Source organism: Liolophura sinensis, chromosome 1 (genome assembly GCF_032854445.1).
Source record: "Liolophura sinensis isolate JHLJ2023 chromosome 1, CUHK_Ljap_v2, whole genome shotgun sequence".
NCBI lineage: Eukaryota > Metazoa > Mollusca > Polyplacophora > Chitonida > Chitonidae > Liolophura > Liolophura sinensis.
This window is the reverse complement of record NC_088295.1, coordinates 43,967,170-43,988,437: the sequence shown is the minus strand read 5'-3', so window position 1 is coordinate 43,988,437 and position 21,268 is coordinate 43,967,170. Positions and strand designations below refer to the sequence as shown.

The 21,268-nt window shown below is 36.7% G+C and overlaps 1 protein-coding gene across 8 annotated transcripts in view; it reads right to left on the bottom strand.

Moving 5' to 3' along the window:
• Nucleotides 1-37: 37 nt before the first annotated feature.
• The window catches only part of LOC135466486 (anoctamin-1-like), a 42,186-nt gene continuing 20,955 nt past the window's right edge, over nucleotides 38-21,268 (bottom strand). For 5 of the 8 annotated variants that reach the window (XM_064744018.1, XM_064744042.1, XM_064744050.1 and 2 more), the window contains 19 exons: nucleotides 20,013-20,051; nucleotides 16,807-16,862; nucleotides 16,029-16,132; nucleotides 15,501-15,635; nucleotides 14,414-14,574; nucleotides 12,969-13,051; nucleotides 12,229-12,309; nucleotides 10,516-10,545; nucleotides 9,549-9,626; nucleotides 8,681-8,845; nucleotides 8,070-8,218; nucleotides 7,801-7,855; nucleotides 7,380-7,480; nucleotides 6,551-6,687; nucleotides 5,885-6,037; nucleotides 5,266-5,318; nucleotides 4,810-4,985; nucleotides 4,245-4,359; nucleotides 38-3,784 (listed from right to left, as the gene is read on the bottom strand). In XM_064744018.1, coding sequence (XP_064600088.1) covers nucleotides 3,479-3,784; nucleotides 4,245-4,359; nucleotides 4,810-4,985; nucleotides 5,266-5,318; nucleotides 5,885-6,037; nucleotides 6,551-6,687; nucleotides 7,380-7,480; nucleotides 7,801-7,855; nucleotides 8,070-8,218; nucleotides 8,681-8,845; nucleotides 9,549-9,626; nucleotides 10,516-10,545; nucleotides 12,229-12,309; nucleotides 12,969-13,051; nucleotides 14,414-14,574; nucleotides 15,501-15,635; nucleotides 16,029-16,132; nucleotides 16,807-16,862; nucleotides 20,013-20,051 — 2,177 coding nt within the window. In that variant the 3' untranslated portion in view covers nucleotides 38-3,478. The remainder of the gene's footprint in view (nucleotides 3,785-4,244; nucleotides 4,360-4,809; nucleotides 4,986-5,265; nucleotides 5,319-5,884; nucleotides 6,038-6,550; nucleotides 6,688-7,379; nucleotides 7,481-7,800; nucleotides 7,856-8,069; nucleotides 8,219-8,680; nucleotides 8,846-9,548; nucleotides 9,627-10,515; nucleotides 10,546-12,228; nucleotides 12,310-12,968; nucleotides 13,052-14,413; nucleotides 14,575-15,500; nucleotides 15,636-16,028; nucleotides 16,133-16,806; nucleotides 16,863-20,012; nucleotides 20,052-21,268) is intronic. The other 3 variants (XM_064744001.1, XM_064744009.1, XM_064744034.1) reach the window with 3 other exon arrangements.

The window sequence follows — 21,268 nt, the reverse complement described above, 5'->3', positions numbered from 1 at the left end:
CCTACAAGAAATGAAGAAAAACAAAATAGTTCGCTTGTTATTTAAACCTTTATTTATGAAATGCATGTCAAATTATGTAACTGTTTTATCAGACATCAAAGAGTTAAAGAAAAATAAAACTGTGAAAAACAAATCAGAAACTTGTTTATTTAAACGAAAACAAAGGACTGCATCTTCTGTCCAAAGGGTATTTGACTAGTCTACCAATACCTCCACTTACAATGACATACCCAATGTGTGATTTACAACTTGATTTAGTATGTGGCTTGCACTGGTCACCTACAGTATAAAATGTGGTCTTTGTAACTAACTGACACAACCAGGGGTGGATTCCACAGAGCCAAAATTCTGGGGGGGTTTTAGAAATTAATATTTTGTACCCTTCATCAATGTTATCTTAAGACAAATGGGTCCAAATTTCAACTTACTGTACCAAAAGCTAAGCATCGTACAGAGTTTTTAAATTTTGACGAGTCAGAAATGGCCCCAGATCCTACTTAGACTGGGATACAATTCATGTAATGTAAAATCATGCTTTTCATGGTGAATTTTCTGCAACACATAGTCAAAGGTTTATCTGATAGCATGCAAATCTCACTTTAAAGCGAGATTTCACCGTACATGAATTACACGCTCCTATTTTCACCCCTGAATCAAATACAATTGAGAATCTATGCATATAATGGCTGGGTGGCAAGAATAATGATGCATGCAAGGACTTTCACCTTATATGAATAAATGGCTGGTTGGCTGGCTTGTTCAATCATCACATGCTGTCACACACAACTTCAGCCACACACATCTCTACGGTGCATGTATTTGAGTACAATATGACAGAAATTTTTCTAAAGGAAGGGATCTATGGAAAAGTTATGTCAGAGTTGAAGGGAGATAGATAACTGGACTGAGTCTTTTCTGTAAAATTGTTGATGAATAAGCATAAGTTACATGTACAGATTCTGGAGACAATATCACATGCTCTGTGAATATAAAGTTTCTATTGATAAATACTTTAAGAATACATGGTATGGGGTTAACACTTATCTATGATATCTCCAACCAAATTCTCTTCGTTCATATAGTAAGAGTAATTTTGTCAATGTACGCACATGCAGAGTGTATATAATAAAGACTGACTATACATGTAAATGTAACCAAAAAGAAATTCTGGCCTATAGGTCTGCTATAAAACGTTTATATAAAAATTTTAATAGAACAAGTCTTACCATGGGTTTGCTGAAATAACAAATAAAATAACCTTAAAAATAATTAAAAAAAAAACAAACCAGAAACAATTTCATACAAAAGATCAGATAAGTCCAAGTTCAGATCTAACATACATGATGTGTAAAAATTCTAACAAAAGAATAAAAATCTCTAGACAGGGTAACTGTTAACAGTGCAGACAAAACTGTAGAGAAATACAAAATAAACTCTGCCAGAGAGCTTTGTATCACAAAAAAGTGTAATTTCAAAAGCACATGTGCCAATATTGCATTTCACACAGATATTGTAAATATGTTACAAGAGTACCGGTATTTCTGTTAGAAGCATCACCAAATCTCACAGTTAAGTTAGAAAGGCCACACAATAATAACATTAAAGATAACATATGACACAAGTATCACTGTAAAGTCAAAAGTTACACTCTCAACACAACCAAGACATACTAATTTGCTCCAAAAAAAAAATATTTCACATGCTACATTAATTTGAATAAAATTCAGATCTGAGCATTCAGAAAACAATCTGCAATCCCTACATTCACACTGCAAAAAAAAAAAAAAAAAACTAAGAGCAGTTACTGTGAGTTAGCAGCAACAGCAGCAGTTATTACGAGTCCACAACAGTTAAATACATTATGACTTTACAAGGGCGGATAGCCGAGGGATTGATGACCTTACAATCACAAATATATCACCGTTAATAGCAAAGACATACTTGTATATCTATTTAATGCCTGCATGCACCATTGCTAACATTTCTAGTCTGCAGTCGGGTTAAAGCAGGATTGATTTGGCGGTTTAGCAGGAAGACTCGACTAAGGATAATAATGCCCAAATACATAAAGTCTCCCAATGATCAGAATCAGTAGTTCATTATTTGGTACAATCACCTGCGACTGGCAAGCGGAACATGTGGCCAAACACTGTATGTGTCATAGTCAAGTTGATTCAATGATAAGTCATTGTCTCTAAGCTACATCATCAGGTTTGTGTTCTCAAGTTTTAATACAGTGACCATGATTTGGACGCTGTATCTAAGCTAAAAGTGCTTGCAGTCTAGAATTACACATTTCTGCACTTTGTCAAATCTCTAGGCCTGCAATGAAGGGAATTTATTTACATATTCTAGTCATAATTTGGTCAAATCTAGGTGAAATTTCGCAAAATCTGGCTTGCTCGACACTGACTGAGCAAACTTTACTTATTTTCATTTGATTAACAAGAGAATTTAACAACTTTTTATTGGCTTACGTCACATAAAACGACTAAATATTAGCCAATCACTGATTAGGCACAACAAGAGTATGGGAGAAACATATTCCTTCATCTGAACATGTGATGAAGCATTTCTGGTCATCTATCTGCTTGAAAAACTAGGCCTTCGTTTTAAGTTGTGTTTAATGTCTTAAATTATATTTTCTGACAGATTGCAAATTCTTTAAAACAGATCCTTGATCTTTTCGTAAGGAGCATAACCACATGTAGCAACAGTGCAAAACATGTCAACGAACACCTCAAATGCGTTGTTTCCACGTTACAACCTGAGCAAGGTAAACACGTATGCATTTTGGAGCTTATAAGTCTATAAAAATATCTCCTTATATGTATATAAATTTGCATACCCCAATTCTTCTAAAATTTGGACACCTGGTCTGGTCTGCTCATTTTAGTGTATATATATGTAATTCTAGCGGGAATATTGATTTTCTTTTTTCTCACAAGGTTAGACATAGACAAGGGGCATGCTCATATTTTTACTTTTCCAAAAGGCTGGTAAAGAAATGTCATTCTACTTTCAACACTACTAGTATCTGTCCCAAATTTTAGAAGAATACAGGTATGTATGGGATCGGTATAATATCTGCCAGCATCAGTGAAAACTTATTCGTTGACAAAATAACTGAACAATGTTAAATGGATTGCATATCAATGATCATAGAATTAATATCTACAATATGGGGCTGTACAATAAATTCAATAAAACCAAAAAGCATCTAACCTATTCACTGTCATTTAAATGTCCAGAAACCATAGGCCTGTTCTGACGAATTTTCCTGCATCCTGTTAAAACAACATTTTCAACCACTCTAGCATCTTTACAACAATTAAGTTACATTAGAGAGGAGCTAGTCGATTCTACAACAGCCAGTAGTGAGCTATGTACACAAATGAGTATTGAGAAGGCACTGATGACCAATGGTCATACTGTGGGCAGACAGGTGACAGTCAACCACTGGAGCGTGCCTGCCGGACTACAGGTATGTCGCATGTTCTTTCCGGCCGTTGTTCGTTCGTTCCCTCAATTCCATCTCTCCATCATCGACCACAGGTAGATTCGTCTTCCCAAGTGGTGGTCCCATGGGGGGAGCATTTGGGTCGGTACCATTCGCCTGATTAGGGCGTCCTCGAATTGAAGCGCGAAACTGCGCTCGTTGCAGCTCTGTCTTCAGGATGACTTCGTTGATAATGCGATTCTCTCTGTGGATCTGGTTCTTCAATTTGATCGGCATGTCTGGAATCATCCAGGCTATCAGACTTGTCAGTACAACAACAACGTTCTGTTGAGTGAACAGAAAAGTGACATGTGAGGCACACATGAACAGCAAATCGATACATGAACAGCTAACATTTATTATATTTAAATATCTGACGGACCATACTGAATTAATTTATCGATGGCAGTCAGTTTTATTTTAAACCCTGCCCCAAGCTAAACCACAGAAATTAAGTCAATGACTGAAGGGTTTTTCCACATATGATATGCTCACTACGGGGCAAGCACCAAAGCAGCTTATACCATCAGAATGCCACATTGCGGTGATGAGGACGGTGTAACTTTACAACCCTCTGAGAAACATTCCCTATGGGCCATTTTCAAAAAAACTTCAGTCATATTTCTCACTGTAAAATGATGTGATTTGTGAGAAAACCATGCAACACAAACCGATCTACACATCCGATTAGTTCTCTAATAGTTACACCCCTAATGTACACTGAGCCTGTGTCAGCTCCACTTACCTCAAAGACGACGACGAAGGCCAGTCTGCCAGTCATGATGTGCCAGTACATCTCGGAATACTCATACCTGTCCTTGGAGGGGGTGTGCCATGGGGGGTTACGGAAATCACGATACCTTGGAAAAATACAGGTAAAAACGTAGTAGGTGAAGGAAAAATTTAACCCTGGCGTGTCTTGTCTTGGAAGGAAATAGGTGCTGGATATTTTTGAGAACATCCCATTTTCGCAAAGTGGTTTTCACTTGTTCTATAAAACTGGGCAAAGATAATACCAAACTCAAGTAACCTTGGTTCCATATTATATAACACGGACAAAATGGGCCTTACCAATTAGTCTGGAGGAGTGTTTTCAAAAATGCCAGGTAACTATTTCCTGGCTTGATACAAGAGAATTATACTCACCCATAATAAAAGTAAACAAATTTATCATCCATATCGTTCAACTACTGTTACGAAATAGCAATGAGCAAAAAATGACGACAGAGCCAGAAAGCGGAATATCTTAAATCTTTGGGAACCTTGCAAAATATTGACTAGAGACGATGATATAACTCTTTTATGCATACCTGCATATGTCTACTTTTCTGGAAATGTCCAGTGGCTGTGAACCATTCTCAAAATCAGAAGTATCAAAATAGGACAGCGTGCCATTCCAGAAACCTTTACTGGTGCCATCCTCACTGTAAGCTATCCTGTAGATGAGTCGTGGGAGGAAGTCAGCCGTCAGCGCCAGGATGAAGGCCTACAAGGTAACAAGACAACATTAGGTATCGGTAGGATTTATTTATCTATTTCATTGATGTTTTACGCCATACTCAAGAATATTTCACTAATACGACGGCAGCCAGCATTATGATGGGAGGAAACAGGACAGAGCTCTGGGGAAACCCACGACCATCAGGTGGTTACTTCCCACTTTACAGGTACAGTTAGGAAGTTAGCTTTTGAATTTGACTGACAAATGAACAGAGTGACTTACAGAGATGCTTGTCAGAGCTAACAACACAAGGGAGATAACTTACATTGGAGATAATGGCAATTCTAGACACACCATACAGCACACTGTACCAAATACCTGAAACATACAAGACCAGTATTAACATTTTACTTTAAATCTAACTTAATAACTTCAATCATTTTGAGCACATAAAAAAAACCCTTCCTTTTAAATAAATGAAAATTCAGCCTGATTCACTGAAATGTTTGGAGATACATGTATATTCACAACATATGCCACCTGCTTCACAAATGACTATCAGAGTACATGTACGTTCAAATTTCCACACTTTTTCAGGCCCAAAATTTCATATTTTCCATGCTACTTGAATTAATGTACCACAGTTACACAAGCTTATTAAAACAATGTAAAATGACCTAAATTTGTTGAACTTTCCCATACAAAACAGAAGTTCATTAAGCAATTTCAAAGATGCTGGAAAACAAATTTCTCCAAGAATGAATGAATGCTTGGATTCTAATGTGCTATTTCTCTAAATAAATATCTCCTTACTACATGTATTTACAGTAGCTTAGGTGAGTGCTGCAGACCTTAAATAGATCACCAAGGCCTCGAAAAGTTATTTTTAAATTCTGGGCTTTTCAAGGCCCTCTACAAAGCCTATTGTATTCTGACTTCCTTACCAATATCTTTGACCCTCTCTGCTGAGGGCCGCTGTAAATCCCTCACAAACTTGTTGGCGTCAAGACGGATTTCTATAATGTTGTTGATCAGAGCGAAGAGTGGAGCCAGAGGGAAGGCAGCCACGAACAGAGTGAGGAAGCCAAACTGGAGAACTGAATAGAGGCACAGAACGGTAGAATAGGTTAAGTGCTGACCGATGTAACTTAGTGATTCAATGAGATTAAAATAGTATTAAAATCACAGTCAAAAATTACATGCATGGAACAGGGATTTTTTTCCACAAGTGATTATTCAAATGTGCCATTTATGGGGATCCAGGGCAGACAGATAATGTCACAAGGTGGCGTTCATAGCATCAGACATACTGACGGCTATATTATATGATATGATATCCCATATTAACGGTTAAGGCCATCATTAGAAATATGTTCACCGTGCGTACAAACCCTTACCAGCCCACCATGAATGGGTCCTACTTCAAGGAGTTTTCTTTTTTGTTAATCTCTTTAAAATCCAAATCTTTTCACAGGCTAGAATTAAAAAAAGAATTCCTACACTATTTTTTCAGATATGCCCACCAAAGAAATTTTTAAAGATGGCACCAATATTTCCAAATCTTTTGAAGACCTAGGTCATGCTAGGATATCTTTCCTAATGTGACTTACCCATCTCCAGATACTCATAAAACAGGGACATGCTCTCTGAGGAATTCAGCTGGAAATCCCGCTCCCACGCCGTTCTTGCCATACGTTCCTCTTTGGTCTGTTTGGCACAAAACTTGCGAATTCTCTTCAGGACTTTACTGTGGGGAAAAAACTGATTCATTGTTATTTAGTTCTAAGCTCAAGAATTTTTGACACATACAGAAGGCAGCCATTTCCTTGAGTGGAGGAAACAAGTGTCTGTGGTAACCATCGGCATTTGGTGAGTTATTAAACTTTTCCACATGTGATTTACACATGCAAATAGCCACACAAGCATCATCTACTGCTTAGGAGTCACAAAGGTGCGTGTGTGCATGCTTGGAGGTTTAACATCCTACTTAACAATTTTCCAGTCATATGACAACGAAGGAATCCTTAGAATGTATGTAACATTTATCCTTCTTGCAGGATGGATTTCTACCGCTCTTTTATCTATTGCTGCATCACTGAGAGGCCTTACCGAAGGAAAGGTAGCTGCCCCGCCCGATCCATTATACTGGGGTCAACCAGTCGTTGCAATATCACCTTCATGCTGAATTCCAAGCGAGGAAGTTACAACTTCCTCTTTTAGGGTCTTAGGTGTGACCCGACCCAGGATTGACCCTGGATCTACCGCTCCTGAATATGAACGAGGCAAGGCTTCACACTCAGTCAGATTTGGGGAGACTATGCAACATTTGACTGATGTCTTGATATCAGATAAGAGGTACATGGTTTCAAACACTGTCCCCTAAAAAAAATGACATTCAAGCTTATAGACTAGCCCAGTGTGAAAAGTTACTGAACTTACGGGATGACAAGCTCCACCAGATTGTTCTGTATCAGTTGTTTACCAATCATAATGATGGCTAGCTGTATACACAGTTCAATGAGACAGCCACCGGGTTCACACTGAAACGCAGCAAAACAAGGACAAGTTTTACTTATTTGTTTATCTGATGGTGGTTTAAAAGCATGCTCAAGAATTTTTAACTTATACAATGGCCAAACTACTTGACTTACAGCCTGAATTCAGAGAAAAAACTGATCCAGTAAGCCACACCCCAAGTTTAACTGGGGTAGACTCAGATTCAACACTGTCTATTTCAACAAGCTGTGTAAATAGTACAAGACTAAAAGAGACAGCTCTGTGTATAAGTGAATGTTTGTCGTCAAAACTTCTGAATGTCCACTATAAGAAATACTTTGTTACCAATATAAAGGTTACCCACCTCTTCTTGTCTGGCTCCAAACAAGGTATTGTACTTCCCAGGTCTGCCAACAAATCTGAAACACAAAACAAAAACAACAAAACAATAGAAAAGATTTCAAATTAAAAAAAAAAATAATGAAAGTTTTTGCCATTAGATTTACTGACTCCTGCTCAATGTACATAAGAAATCTGGCAAACTTTATGGAAGTGTGTACTAAATGGCTGCAAAATAGTGCACTAAGCTAAAATCATTTTTCATTATACTGTACTAATAGGTGTGTGACTTACCTCCCCTTGAAAAAGGCGATGTAAACAATGGAGGAATAGTAGTTGACAAACTGCAGGGTGAAGAGTTTGAGGGTGATACTGTTGTCATATTCACTCTGTGTTCTCAGACATTCCATGTCTGTCAGCCAGAAAGCCATGCGGCTGTAGATCTGAGAGACAGAGAAAAAAAAATGTTCGGTTTGTAAACAAAACCTACATTCCTCACTAAAAGCAGAAGCATGCCATTTAAAAACTTGCGGTGAAGATGAATTACTTTGAACAGGCACTGCTCTAGTCGGTTGGATTAATCAAAAATGTTGGGGTCACAGGTCAGTTTATAGCCAAGATAAGTCTACACATACAGCAAAAAAAAAAAAAAATGCATTTAGTTATCTGAATTCAACAAAATTAAATACTTCTTTAAACAGCTGATATTTAGGACTCTACAGATATGATAAGTGAACCATTCAATATAAGTCTTATTTATCATTTAAACCTGCTTTTATAAATACTCAACTTCAACCACTCTATTCACTTCACCCAACTTCTTTTTTCTTTCCCATAGATTTTTAACATGGTTTGTCTTATCCTAAGAAGCCATATTTCTATTAACGGAGCTTAATCCAAATTACCATATTAAGAATAATGATGGCAACCAAATTGATGATGGCTGCAGTTGCCGTGGTGACTAAGCTGGCGTTTTTATAGATGAGTTCCTCACTTCTCAGTTGGAGAGCAGCAAGAATGGAGATTCGGTAAGCAATCACACCAATAACTGCCACGACGGCTACAGACACCTGCCAAGGTGAACATAAAACACCACATAAAAAACATGTTATCCCAAAACATAAGATATTGTCAGAACACATGCTGACTATGGCACAAAACCTGGGGGACGTAAAAATAACATTATAACACTTGCAAGCTAGCATAAGTAAGTAAATCAGAATTCTGGTTCAAAGTAAATTATTGATTTCATTAGAATATGTTTGTCTTTATTTGCTTGAAATATTGTGATGTGTTGTATCAGACTTATTTCAGATGACGATCATTAGTGGACAAACCCAGAAAGAACCAGGGGGGAGTCATTATGTTTTCCTCTGTGTACCTCCCAAACTAAAATAACCAGTGCTGTTCTTGACCTAAAACTTTGATCATGACTAAGTCAATCATTTTGCCTTAGTTTGAGACTTGATAATATTGAGTTATAAGACATTTTGAGATCTGTCATGGAAGGTAGGTGGGTAGTTTCAGCACCAAAAGTAACATTTTAGTACATTTATGTGGACTTTTTGGGGGGGACAAACTGTTAAGTCTATAATAAGTAGTCCATAATATTTTGTTCATTATTCACTTGATATTTTGACATGAAGTATAAGATGATGGCCAGTAGTGAGTATATTCAGAAAGGGCTAAGAGGGAGTCTATGAAATTTATTCTGTATATCTCTAAAAATACATGTACCTTACTTACATCTGTCCAAGAATATGGACAACTTACCAAAAACAGCATGGTACTCCATGCCATCAGTAACACTGGGACTTTCCGACTCCAAAATGGTATGTGAGGTTCTAGATTCTGAAACAGATAGTAACTTGTGGTAAAACTATAGGCTGTAGGCAAAATTCAGAGACAGGACTGATGACCAATGCTGGAAAAGACATGGTGTTAGACTGGGATGCAAGGTTCTGCATGATAGGATATCTGACAAGACATAAGTCGAAGATTAAAGCAACGAACATGTGCAATGCAGCAGCAAGCATGCATGTAAAACATGCAACAATCTTGACTTTCAAAGTTCAATGGCATCAAACATGTGTAAACGCTTAAAATGTGGTAAAGGCAATTTTGACCAAAACCATGTACATGTACTTTTCTTGTCCAGTTCGTATTCTTATGTTGATTTATTATTGCAATTAGAACAACATGTAACAGAGGTTAACACGCAAAGTAGGTTATTTTCAAACAAAAACACACCTGGATAGGGTAAATATATATCAAAACAATATCTGTTTGTTTCTCAACTAAAAAGTGCTTGATAAGTACAATATAACGTTTATACTTTGAAGCAACTAATAACCAATTTTGGTAAAATCCAAAGCAAAACAAAGCTTATGATGGAATAGTTCCTTGCTTGACAGTAATCCAGATATTCCAATTTCCATGAATTCCAAACAAATTTTCCCTCTAGAGTCCTCATGCCAAAAGCAAGGTCAGTTTTATTTGTACACTGCAACCAGCCATGGTCAACCATGATAGAGGTCACAAGGTTATGACAACAATTTGGCAAAAGTACAAGGCAAACATTTCATGTGAATAAAGTTCGTTTAATAAGTGTTGTTATGCTGAGCCAAACAGAGCACGGTATTCAGTTTTTTAAAATGCAAACAAACTGTTAAGGAAAAGGGAGGCAGAGTGATGAAAACAGTTTATAATAATGAACAAAAATGTTACTGTGGACTCTTACCCACATCTGGATATAGTCTATATTAGACTTCTGAAACAGATTGACAGGCTGGGTGACAACACATAATACAGGAGCACAGCTTTATAACTACACACATGCGACAATAACGATACATCATGCTTACTGTTTAAACATTTTCCTGTGCATAGCAACAACCCTTAGTAGTTTACCTTGTGATGTTTTGAAAATTACAAAACTAGGAAACTTTGATAGCCTTCTTTTCACAAAGCCTCTTTTTCAAATAGACTCTATTTCAGGCAGACACACTGAATGGACTTCATAAAGATCCAAGGTCAAATGCCGAAGAGCACTGGCATATTTGGGGACTGCACTAGTGACAGCAATTAAATGATCAACAAATGATCTCATCTTGTGGTGAATACTCTACCAGAACCCTCAACTTTTGTTTGTTATGGCCGCAGCAGACAATCCAATCTCCAGTTGTGGGAAAATACAGAGACCTCCACTGTCCCTTCAAAGCTAATAGGCAGGTAAAATGTGTGTGTAAGTGCTGTACTGTAATTCTGAGGACACTGTTCTGTGTACGCTGATATAAATACACTGGCCCACCCAACCAGTGTATTTTTTTCTCCAAAATTAAATTAAATGTGTGAAGAGTTATTACTAACATGGTTAGTCTATCACAATTATTCCAACGCAAACATTCCATGTTTCATGCTTGGAGTTCTCTGGAAGCTATGTTGCTATTAACAGAGCTTAGTCCAAATTATTTGGAGAAGTTATTAAGGGTAAATATTTTATGGTTATGTCTTCCTACTAAATGACTGAAAACCTGAATTTCAAGTGAACTAGCAGATGAAAATTGGATCATTATGATGATTCAGTTATTGTCAACACGGAGGTGGTTTTACAGACAGATGTTTGGTAAAGCGATGAAAAACACTGGATGCTCTACATGCCATTAATCGATGTACAACTACCTAAAGACGCAATTGTTATACAACATATCATGCAACAACAACAATGTTGGCGTTGTTAAATAAGCAGTAATGTAAGCGTACTAATATGGAGCATAGATAAACTTAAAATAATTAACATATCTTGACAAAAAATTACAAAAAAATAAATAAAAAATGACAAAACCAAGCATTTTAACTTGTACTATAAAATGAGAACCATGAATGCTACCACAACTTACCAAGACATAGAACTTGATTGCGTTTATCTCGCTTGTGATATTTGTTTGTTTGGGTTTGTAGTAAACATACTTACTACAATGTAAATGCAATATATTTTCAATTCAGGCATAGTTGTTACTATGACAACAACTGCCAACTTGTTCATACCTATCAAATATTTTGCTGTCAAATGTTAAATCAATGTGATCAGGGTGTTAAAGGTTTGCCGCTGAACAACACTGAATGGGTTTGTTGTCAGCTCGGATATTGTCACAGCTTTGGTGGGCTTGTTCCATCATCGTTCAACCTTTCTACAAGTTGGTTAAATTTTTTATTCAAGCATATTCTGAGGGCATTATTCTGTACTGACTTGATAAAAAAATTATATCTTTTGAGAAGCCCCGAAATTGGACAACTCAACCAATATAGTTTTTTGTCTCCAAAATTATATTTATGAAGTGCATGAATCACACTGAATGTTGCTCTTTCATACGTGAAAAAGCTGATTAATTAGGGTACTAACTAAATGTACATGTAGGGGTATGTAGTTGAGCTGAAAGCACTTGTAACTCACCCCTGTGACTGGATGTCTTCGTTTCTCCATTTTCCCATCCTCCTGGCTCAGCTTGGCCAAATATTCAGGGCGAGGAGGCTCCTGTAGAATGAAAAAACACCCAGAGTTAATTTCATTTCTTTGGCCATTCCTTTAAAGCTGGAGCCTTTTGTCTTTTGCGGTCTCATTTATGGTTGGAGGACACCACACAGAAAGCAATGTGCCTTTCTAATTACTGATAAACTTTTCAATAATGATGGCAATAAATAAAACCAGAGAGCTAAATTGCTGTTATGTGTATTAAGGTGTTGGATACAATAGTAGATGTAACTAGTCCACTGTAAATCATCAATCTTTTCAACCTCTAAAGCACTTTTAATCAGTAGAATTTATTCTTACAATTATTATGAAAATAATGCTAATAGAATTCATATGTGTCACTGAAGACGCCAGCTTCATAAAACAGTGACCAAATATTTCTTTAAACCTCATACTTCTCTGAGAATGTCTCGAAATATTGGTTGCAGAGGTGGTAAAAAGAATTGGGGTTTTTCTCCCCTTCCACCCCACAAAGCATTTTATTTCAACAAAGCAGTAGAGTAGAGGCCATTGTCCCAAAATCTAATAATCTGTCGGTACTAAAGCAAATGTAAATTTCAGATTGTTCAAATCAAACTTCTGTGTTACAGCATACTGGAAAAACAGCGTGTACATGTTCACAGCTGTTACATATCTGAAAGTCAAATGAAGTCATAGTATACCTCTTCATTTTCATACGCTGACATGTCCCACTTGTAGGCTATCACTGCTTCCTTCCTCTTCCAAAACTCCAGGAATAAAGTACCTGTAAATGGGATACAGCACACATCATAATGTGGTGACCTACACAGAATGACCCAGCAGCTTCTCATCAAGGCAGTCGCTGTGAGTTCAAGTCCTCTCCAGCTGTAAGTTATTTATTTATTTATTTGATTGGTGCTTTACGCCATACTCAAGTATACTTCACTTATATGACGGTGACCAGCATTATGGCCAGCTGTACGTGAGAAAGTTTGCCAGCAACTTGTGGATAGTCGGGGCTTTCCCTGGGTTCTGCCTGGTTTCCTCCCACCATATAATGCTGGTCGCCGTAGTATATTTATTTAGTTATTTCATTGGTGTTTTACGCCATACTCAAGAATACTTCACTTACACGACGGCAGCCAGCATTATGGTGGGAAGAAACGAGACAGAGCCCGGGGGAAACCCACGACCATCAGCAGGTTGCTGACAGACCTTCCAACGTATGGCCGGAAAGGAAGACAGCATAAGCTGGACTTAAACTCATAGCGACCACAGCCGTCATATAAGTAAAACATAGTTGAGTACGGCGTCAAACGCCAATCAAATAAATTTATTTATTTATTTTACTGGCCATCCACACGATGCTGAAAGATCACGTACGGTCAGAGAGGAAGCCAGCATGAGCTGGACTTGAAATCAGAGACAATGAAATAAATAACAGTGACTTCACTCTTGTTTCCTCATCATGATTTTATATTAGAGCTGCTGGCATTCTACCTCAGTATAGTTAAATATCACACATCTTTTTTTGGGGGGGGGGGGGAGGGGGGAATTTTATTCATCTGATTGGTGTTTAAAATCATGCTCAAAAATTTGTCATTACATGGCAGCTGTCAGGTTTATGGGTAAAAGAAAACACAGTGTCTTGATTAAAGCTCCTAAATTGCCAGGAACCTGATAAAAGCTCTAACAATCTTTAAAACAGTCTTTGAAGTATATATACACACACACACACACAGGTTTCAGCACAGATTATATCTCATCATATAGCTGCTTTTACCCTAATTCTCCAACCTTTTCAACCACCTCTGCACGCAACATTTTGAAACATTCTGAGAGAACTGTGGGGTTTAGAGAAATGATTAGCACAGTTTTATGAACCCTTGCATCTTTAATGACACAAACAAATAATTTTTAGCATCACTTTCATCAAAACTGTATACATAACTTCCACTGAAAAAAGTGCTTTTAGGGGTTGAAAAAGGTTTACATTAGTTTGGTTCAAATGATCTACTGTAGTGTAGTGTAGTGTACTGTGTCAACACCCAGTTTAGAATTAAAACTGAAGAGAACATACACACTTTATGCAGGTAAACAATAACTTTTAAAAGAATATAAAGTTTGAATCTTTCCCATCACTCACCCCAGAGTGACATGAAGACAGCAAAGGCCACAGTAGCCCTGTTGTCCACAATCCGGCTGACTTTGACATGATCACAGGCATCCGAAAGTTTCCAGTAGGGACAGCTTCTGTCACACAGAGGACACATTGTGATGTTGTTGTTGGGATCACATAACTCAGCGCTGAAACATGCCACACAAGAATGGTGTTGGTTGATTTGAAACGCCTAAACTTTGATACAAATAAAATGCCAATTTTTATTCATTTGTTTTATTCCTTTGCTTGGGATTTGAATCAGCATGACTTTTAATATAATTTTGCTCATATTAACATGGCGTCTCTTTGTAGCAGGCCTTTTCAATACTGCCATTAATATACTCAATGAGGAAATACAATTTAGTGCTAAATTTCAGTATCACTTCAATGCCTTTAATATACTCAAAAAAGAAACACAATTTAGTACCAAATTTGAGTATTACTTCCATGCTTTTTATATACTCAACAAGGAAACACAATTTAAGACTAAATTTGAGTATCACTTCCATGCCTTTAATATACTCAACAAGGAAACAATTTAGTCCTAAATTTGAGTATTACTTCAATGCCTTTAATATATTCAAAAAGTAGTACAATTTAGTACTAAATTTGAGTATCACTTTCATGCCTTTAATATACTCAACAAGGAAACAATTTAGGACCAAATTTGAGTATGACTTCCATGCTCTTTATATACTCATCAAGGAAACACAATTTAAGATTAAATTTGAGTATGACTTCAATGCCTTTAATATATATATCAAAAAAAGAAGTACAATTTAGTACTCAATTTGAGTATCACTTCAATGCCTTTAATATATTCAAAAAAGTACAATTTAGTCCTAAATTTGAGTATGACTTCAATGCCTTTAATATATTCAAAAAAGTACAATTTAGTACTAAATCTGAGTATCACTTCAATGCTTTTAATATACTCAACAAGGAAACACAATTTAGTACTACATTTGAGTATCACTTCCATGCCTTTAATTTACTCAATGAGGAAACAATTTAGTCCTAAATTTGAGTGCTACAGAAAGAGTTACATAGTTGTGCATGACTACAGACTTACTTTGGGGTACTACTGTTCATGATACACAATCCATAGATGAAGACGCACACACCCATGACTGATGCGGGCACAAGCATGGCTGTGTAGAACCCCAGCCAGGCAAAATATAGACCAACCTTCACTCCAAAGTAACGCCTAGAAATATGCAAATACAGGACTTGATAAAGATCAAATAACAAGATTGCTTGGGGTTTAATGACACATCAGCAGTATTTCAGCCATATGACCGTGGCGATAAATACTATATGAAACCTACCTGAGAAGTCAATGAATCATGCATCACAATGAATCATGTATCGCAAAAGAATCGTGTTCAATAAGGCTTACACATAGGATGATGCACTGAAAGATATTTCCCCTGTCTGTATTAATATTGCTTGAAAATTTTCGACTTGAAAAAGAACTGGTAAAGTATATATTTTATGTTACATTTACCAGAAAACTAATAGTTTTGTATTTCAACTACCACAGTTATGTACTCCTCTGCAAATATTCACGTAATTTTAGAGATACATTTCGAGGACATACTGGACATATCCTAGAGGTTGTATTTTCAGAAAGTTCTTCCAATTTGCCCAGTGGTCAAACAGAATTTTCCTCCTGTTGGGAGCAGAGTTTGGCTTCCAGTGACCCTACAACAGCAAAACAAAGCGATGAAGCACATCTAGTTTTGTGTCAAACACAAGCACATGCAGAAGTATTGATCTATTGATCGACTCTGCTAAAGATTGTTTCACTTGTATGACAGAAAGGTGGAAGAACAACAGTCACATTAACAACTACCTGGCAGGTTAACAAGGAAAACATTTCACTCACTACATTTCCAAAATGTTTCACCATAGACTGTCATGTTTTCATGGACAGTGGAAGAAATTTGCATGGCTAGCTACAGGTAGTGCCTGGTTTACAATGTACACTGATTACTTCCGAGCTAATAGGCAGATATCAATTTGCACTGCAAGTTAACCGATCACATTGCTGAGCAGGAACCAGGACATTGACAAATGAACTACTTTATCTGTCAAGGGTAGTGAATTTGGACAAACAGCTATTATCCATTAAGCTGGAACAAAGGCATTCTGACTGTGATCACCTAGATCATGTAGTTACTTTATTTCATTTAGAATCTAGTATGTAAGATAGCACTTTTAGAAGCATATGAAGGTGTGAAAATGATACTCTTGATGTCAATACTGTAAGTTTTTCTGATACATAAATAATCAAACTTCCCACAAAAAAAAAACTCTGGATGAACCAAGCAGAATGTATCACTCCAAAAAAAAAATGAACCTTGGAAATTCAGTACCTCATGCAGTGGATAAGATGCTGCAAAGTGGCCATCAGCTATCATTTTCTTGATGCCTGAAACAATACACGTGAGGAAATGAGTTTATGGTCTAGACTTTTACAACAAGAATACATAGTTTTTGTGTTTTTTATCACTATCTCTCCTGTAAATGGGGCTATATGCCTGAATAAACAATAAACAGTAAATGACTTCACAAATGATGAAGTCAAATGGACTTCACAAATGATGAAGTCAAATGATAAAGCCCACCATCAGCAGTCTGCATTACATGACATTTCATTCAGACTGTGTTTGTCAACGGTCATATGTGTAGAAGACAGTGAACACTCAACAGTAATACATGTTCACAACTTCTGCTAGAAAAAAAAAAAAATTATATGTACCATTATGTACTTAAATGTACATGTAAACTTCAACCTTATCAATCACTTTAGCACTTTTTTCAGTGGAATTCATACATATAATTATTATGAAAATGATTTGTGCCATTAAATATGTAAGCTTCATATAACTATGCAAACTATTTGTCTCCACCACATAGTTTTCTCAGAATGTTTAAAATATTGGTGGAAGGTGTGGTTGAAAAGGTTGAAAATTTAGGGTATGTATTTCACTCACTTAATACACACTGTTAAAGGTCAAAATAAAGTCTAAACAATCAATTCAAATGAGCATCTAGAAATCAAATCAATACAGTCCAGATGCTGAAAATTCATCGACAAGATGGGACTTTTATAAAACAATCATGATGCAAAATATCCCTCTCTAAACTCAACCAGCCACGGCTTATTACCCTAATACTTCAACTGATTTCATAATTAAGCTCTTGCCATATCAACAATTGCACCATAATAGCCCATCACTCACCTTTTACTTAATATGCTACCATGGGAAAAAAATGTTGGGTTACTGTATTTATTTGATTTATTTTTTTACTTGATTGATATTTTACGCCATACTCAAGAATATTTCACTCATACAACGGCAGCCAGCATTATGGTGGGAGGAAACTGGGCAGGGCCTGGGGAAACCAACGACCAACAGCAGGTTGCCGACAGACTGGGTTACTATAATATGGGTCTGTTACATTAATATGTGTGCATAATAAAAACCTGTTCATTATATGCACAAGGCAAGACAAACAAAACAGCAAACGGGGAAATCAAAAAAGCTTCAGATCAAGATGCAGTTGCAGAAATTATCAGCAGGTATACATTTTAGAGTATTTTCTTTTTCTTCTGATTGCCAACAGATACTACATTTAAACCATATGTATCTACATAAGATAATATAGATACTACATTTAAACCATATGTATCTACATAAGATAATATAGATACTACATTTAAACCATATGTATCTACATAAGATAATACAGATACAGTGGTAACGGTAAATTCTATTTGAGAATTAACCAAACAAGATCATAGGGCAAATGGACTATGGTGGAAACTTTTAAAATCAAATTAACAGAGCTGAGCAGACCGAAATGTGTCACCACTGTCAAACATGTACAATAAACTTTCTTCACATTAAAAAAAAATCACAGCAAATCATAAGATTACAGTTGGAAACTGGACAATTGTACATTTACAAAGAATAGGTCACACAAAACAGCAGAGACAAGGGGCATGCCGGAAGAGATCTAGGCTTCCCTAATAGATCAAACTAATCAAGGGAAGCTGCATTCAAGGGATATGTTTCACATGCTAAATCAAATGAAGGTTCAGTAATATAAATTTAAGTGACTGGCACATGAAAAATACATGCAACTCTAAAACGAAGATAATGGTTTTAAGCATAACAAGTAAGGCCATGAAAAAAAAAATCATTATGTTTTTATTACTAAGCCCTCTATTTCATACAGGTTTTCTGTCAATGGCTGTAATATTTTTAAATATTACCCTTAGCGTGCCGCAACTCCCTCTGTGCACCACAACTCTGGCTAATCTAACCAAAAACTTGTTTTAACAGCTACCAAAATTGATGTCATGACTGAAGGCTATACAATTTCCGAACTGACCACCGATGACATGGACAAAAACTATAGTTTAAAGTTATTTCTGTGCCCTAGGAAGTAAGGTGAGAAGCTTTTATGTGCTATTATACATTATGACACATCCTAAACTACATACGAAAAAATAAAATTCAAATATTTTGCGCATCCTTTAACGTTATCCTCAGAACTATGAATGGATAGAGGAAACTCTTGTGCCTTAAGAAAACCACAGACCACAGGCAAGTAATGGACAACTTTCCAACATGCGACACAAATTTTCACAATCTTTACATTATATTGCTATAGCCTGTATACGCCTAATTTGTAGACTGTAGCTACACAGGCACAGCGACTCAAGGAAAAATATGAGACAACATGAGCCATAATCTTCAATGATACACAAACACTGTGAACCATCAAATTAAAGTGATGCCAAAGTAGGTGATGCCAAATACTCAACCATCTATTAGAGTCCAGCAGCCATTTCACATTCTGAATTGTTGTGACACAAACAAAAACAGGTAAAAAGTACAGAAATCTTTACAAGTTATAGAGATGTCAAAAACTGACTTCTGCAAAGCTACACTTCTTTCTTATCATTACAACTTAGTTTTTCACATCTGTGCTCTTTATAATATTTTCCAAATGAACTGGGTACAGAACAGCTTTGGTGTCGTTACGTATCACTTGAACATAAATGAACACTACTAATCAGACAATAGTCAACCTCTTTCCCGGATATGACATACTGTTAACATGCTGACAATGCACACACTTAACAATACACTCAATGTCTTTCTGTTAATCACAATTTGTGCTGTCAACAAAAAAACTGTAACAATACATGTACAAAGTTTATCCTTTTCACACAGAGCAGGCTCAGGGTCTACCTCTTTTGTTAATGGAGGGAAAGAAAGTTATCTCGTATAAGTATATTGTTTTTTACATGAAAGGAAGTGGAAAAAAATGATAAAAAATGTTTGCACATTAACCATAACTTGTATGTCAATTAATGTACATTTCCAAATTTACACAAAAATGAATTTGGAATTGGGTTATGGCTCAAAATAATAATGAAGCTAATAATTAGATTTTGCCAAAAATGCTGCATAACCTTGCTTCCGCCCATAAATGACTTCAGTGAGGTAGAATACCCAAGACTTAATATTAACACACAACTGAGTTAAATCAATTCCCATGTTACCTGCAAACCCTGCTTTGCGAACTTTTTGACTTTTTTTCCCTGAAATAGTACATCAGATTAAGAGTCGCCTGCACACTACGATAAAATTGCACACACTGGATTTGAACTCCACATTATTCAGGTCTGCATCTGTATTAAATGTGTACATGTATACACCGTAAAAATACATGCATACGCTACAAAGAACTGTCCTGTATTTATATTTACTTTTAATACATTATATTCCCTAAAACTTGTCCCCAATAAGTGCATTTTACTGACAAATAAAGGTTAGAAAAAATTGTTTTTCATACGGAAATTTATATTTGTCCAGTAGAATACCTCATTCCTTTCCAATAAGCCTCAAAACACCTTTTCGAGATCAATGGAGCTGTCAGAATCAGACAAAATGAGTACCAATGCCTTAGTCATGGAAGACAGTTTTTGACTTGTCTGATGCCATGCTCAGGAATATTTTCCTAACACTGTTGCAGCAAATTGTAGAGGTGGAGGAAACCTGAGTGCCCAGGCAGGTTAAATCACCAAGCTTTGGTAACTTTCTCACCTGTCACATACAGACATTCAAACAACTGAAATTCCCCGTCCAAGGACAGGATTGAAATCGCACCTCCTGTGCCAGTGGTTTAACACCAGAGACGTTGCCAAGTACTTTTTGGTACAATTTCCTATCTGAAGCTTCATTCTAGTTTGCACATAAGCATATACATCTTGTTGATCCAGCGGTAAGGCTAAAATATTGCAAAAGTAGACACTCAAGACTAGACAGACATATACGCTGTGATAATTTTGAACGTACACGTTTGAAGCTTACTTTATTCAATTTGTTTATTTATTTGATTGGTGTTTTACGCCATACTCAAGAATATTTCACTTATACGAGGGCGGCCAGCATTATGGAAACTGGGAAGAGCCTGGGGAAAACCCACAACCATCTGCAGGTTGCTGGCAGATCTTCCCACTTAAGAGAGGAGCTGGAGAGGAAGCCAGCATGAGCTGGATATGAACTCACAACGACCGCATTAGTGAGAGGCTCCTGGGTCATTGCGCTGCGCTAGCGCGGTAACCAACTGAGCCACAGAGGCCCCCTACTTTATGCCAAGTATAGGTAGCAAACACACACGAAGTAAACAGATTCATATACAATAGTACGTGAAAGAAAAACAGTAGATAGAGGTAGAGTATGTCCAGCCATGAAAATCCTTACCAATTACTGATAACTCTCTTTTTCAAGAGCAAGACTGGTAAAAATGTGCAAC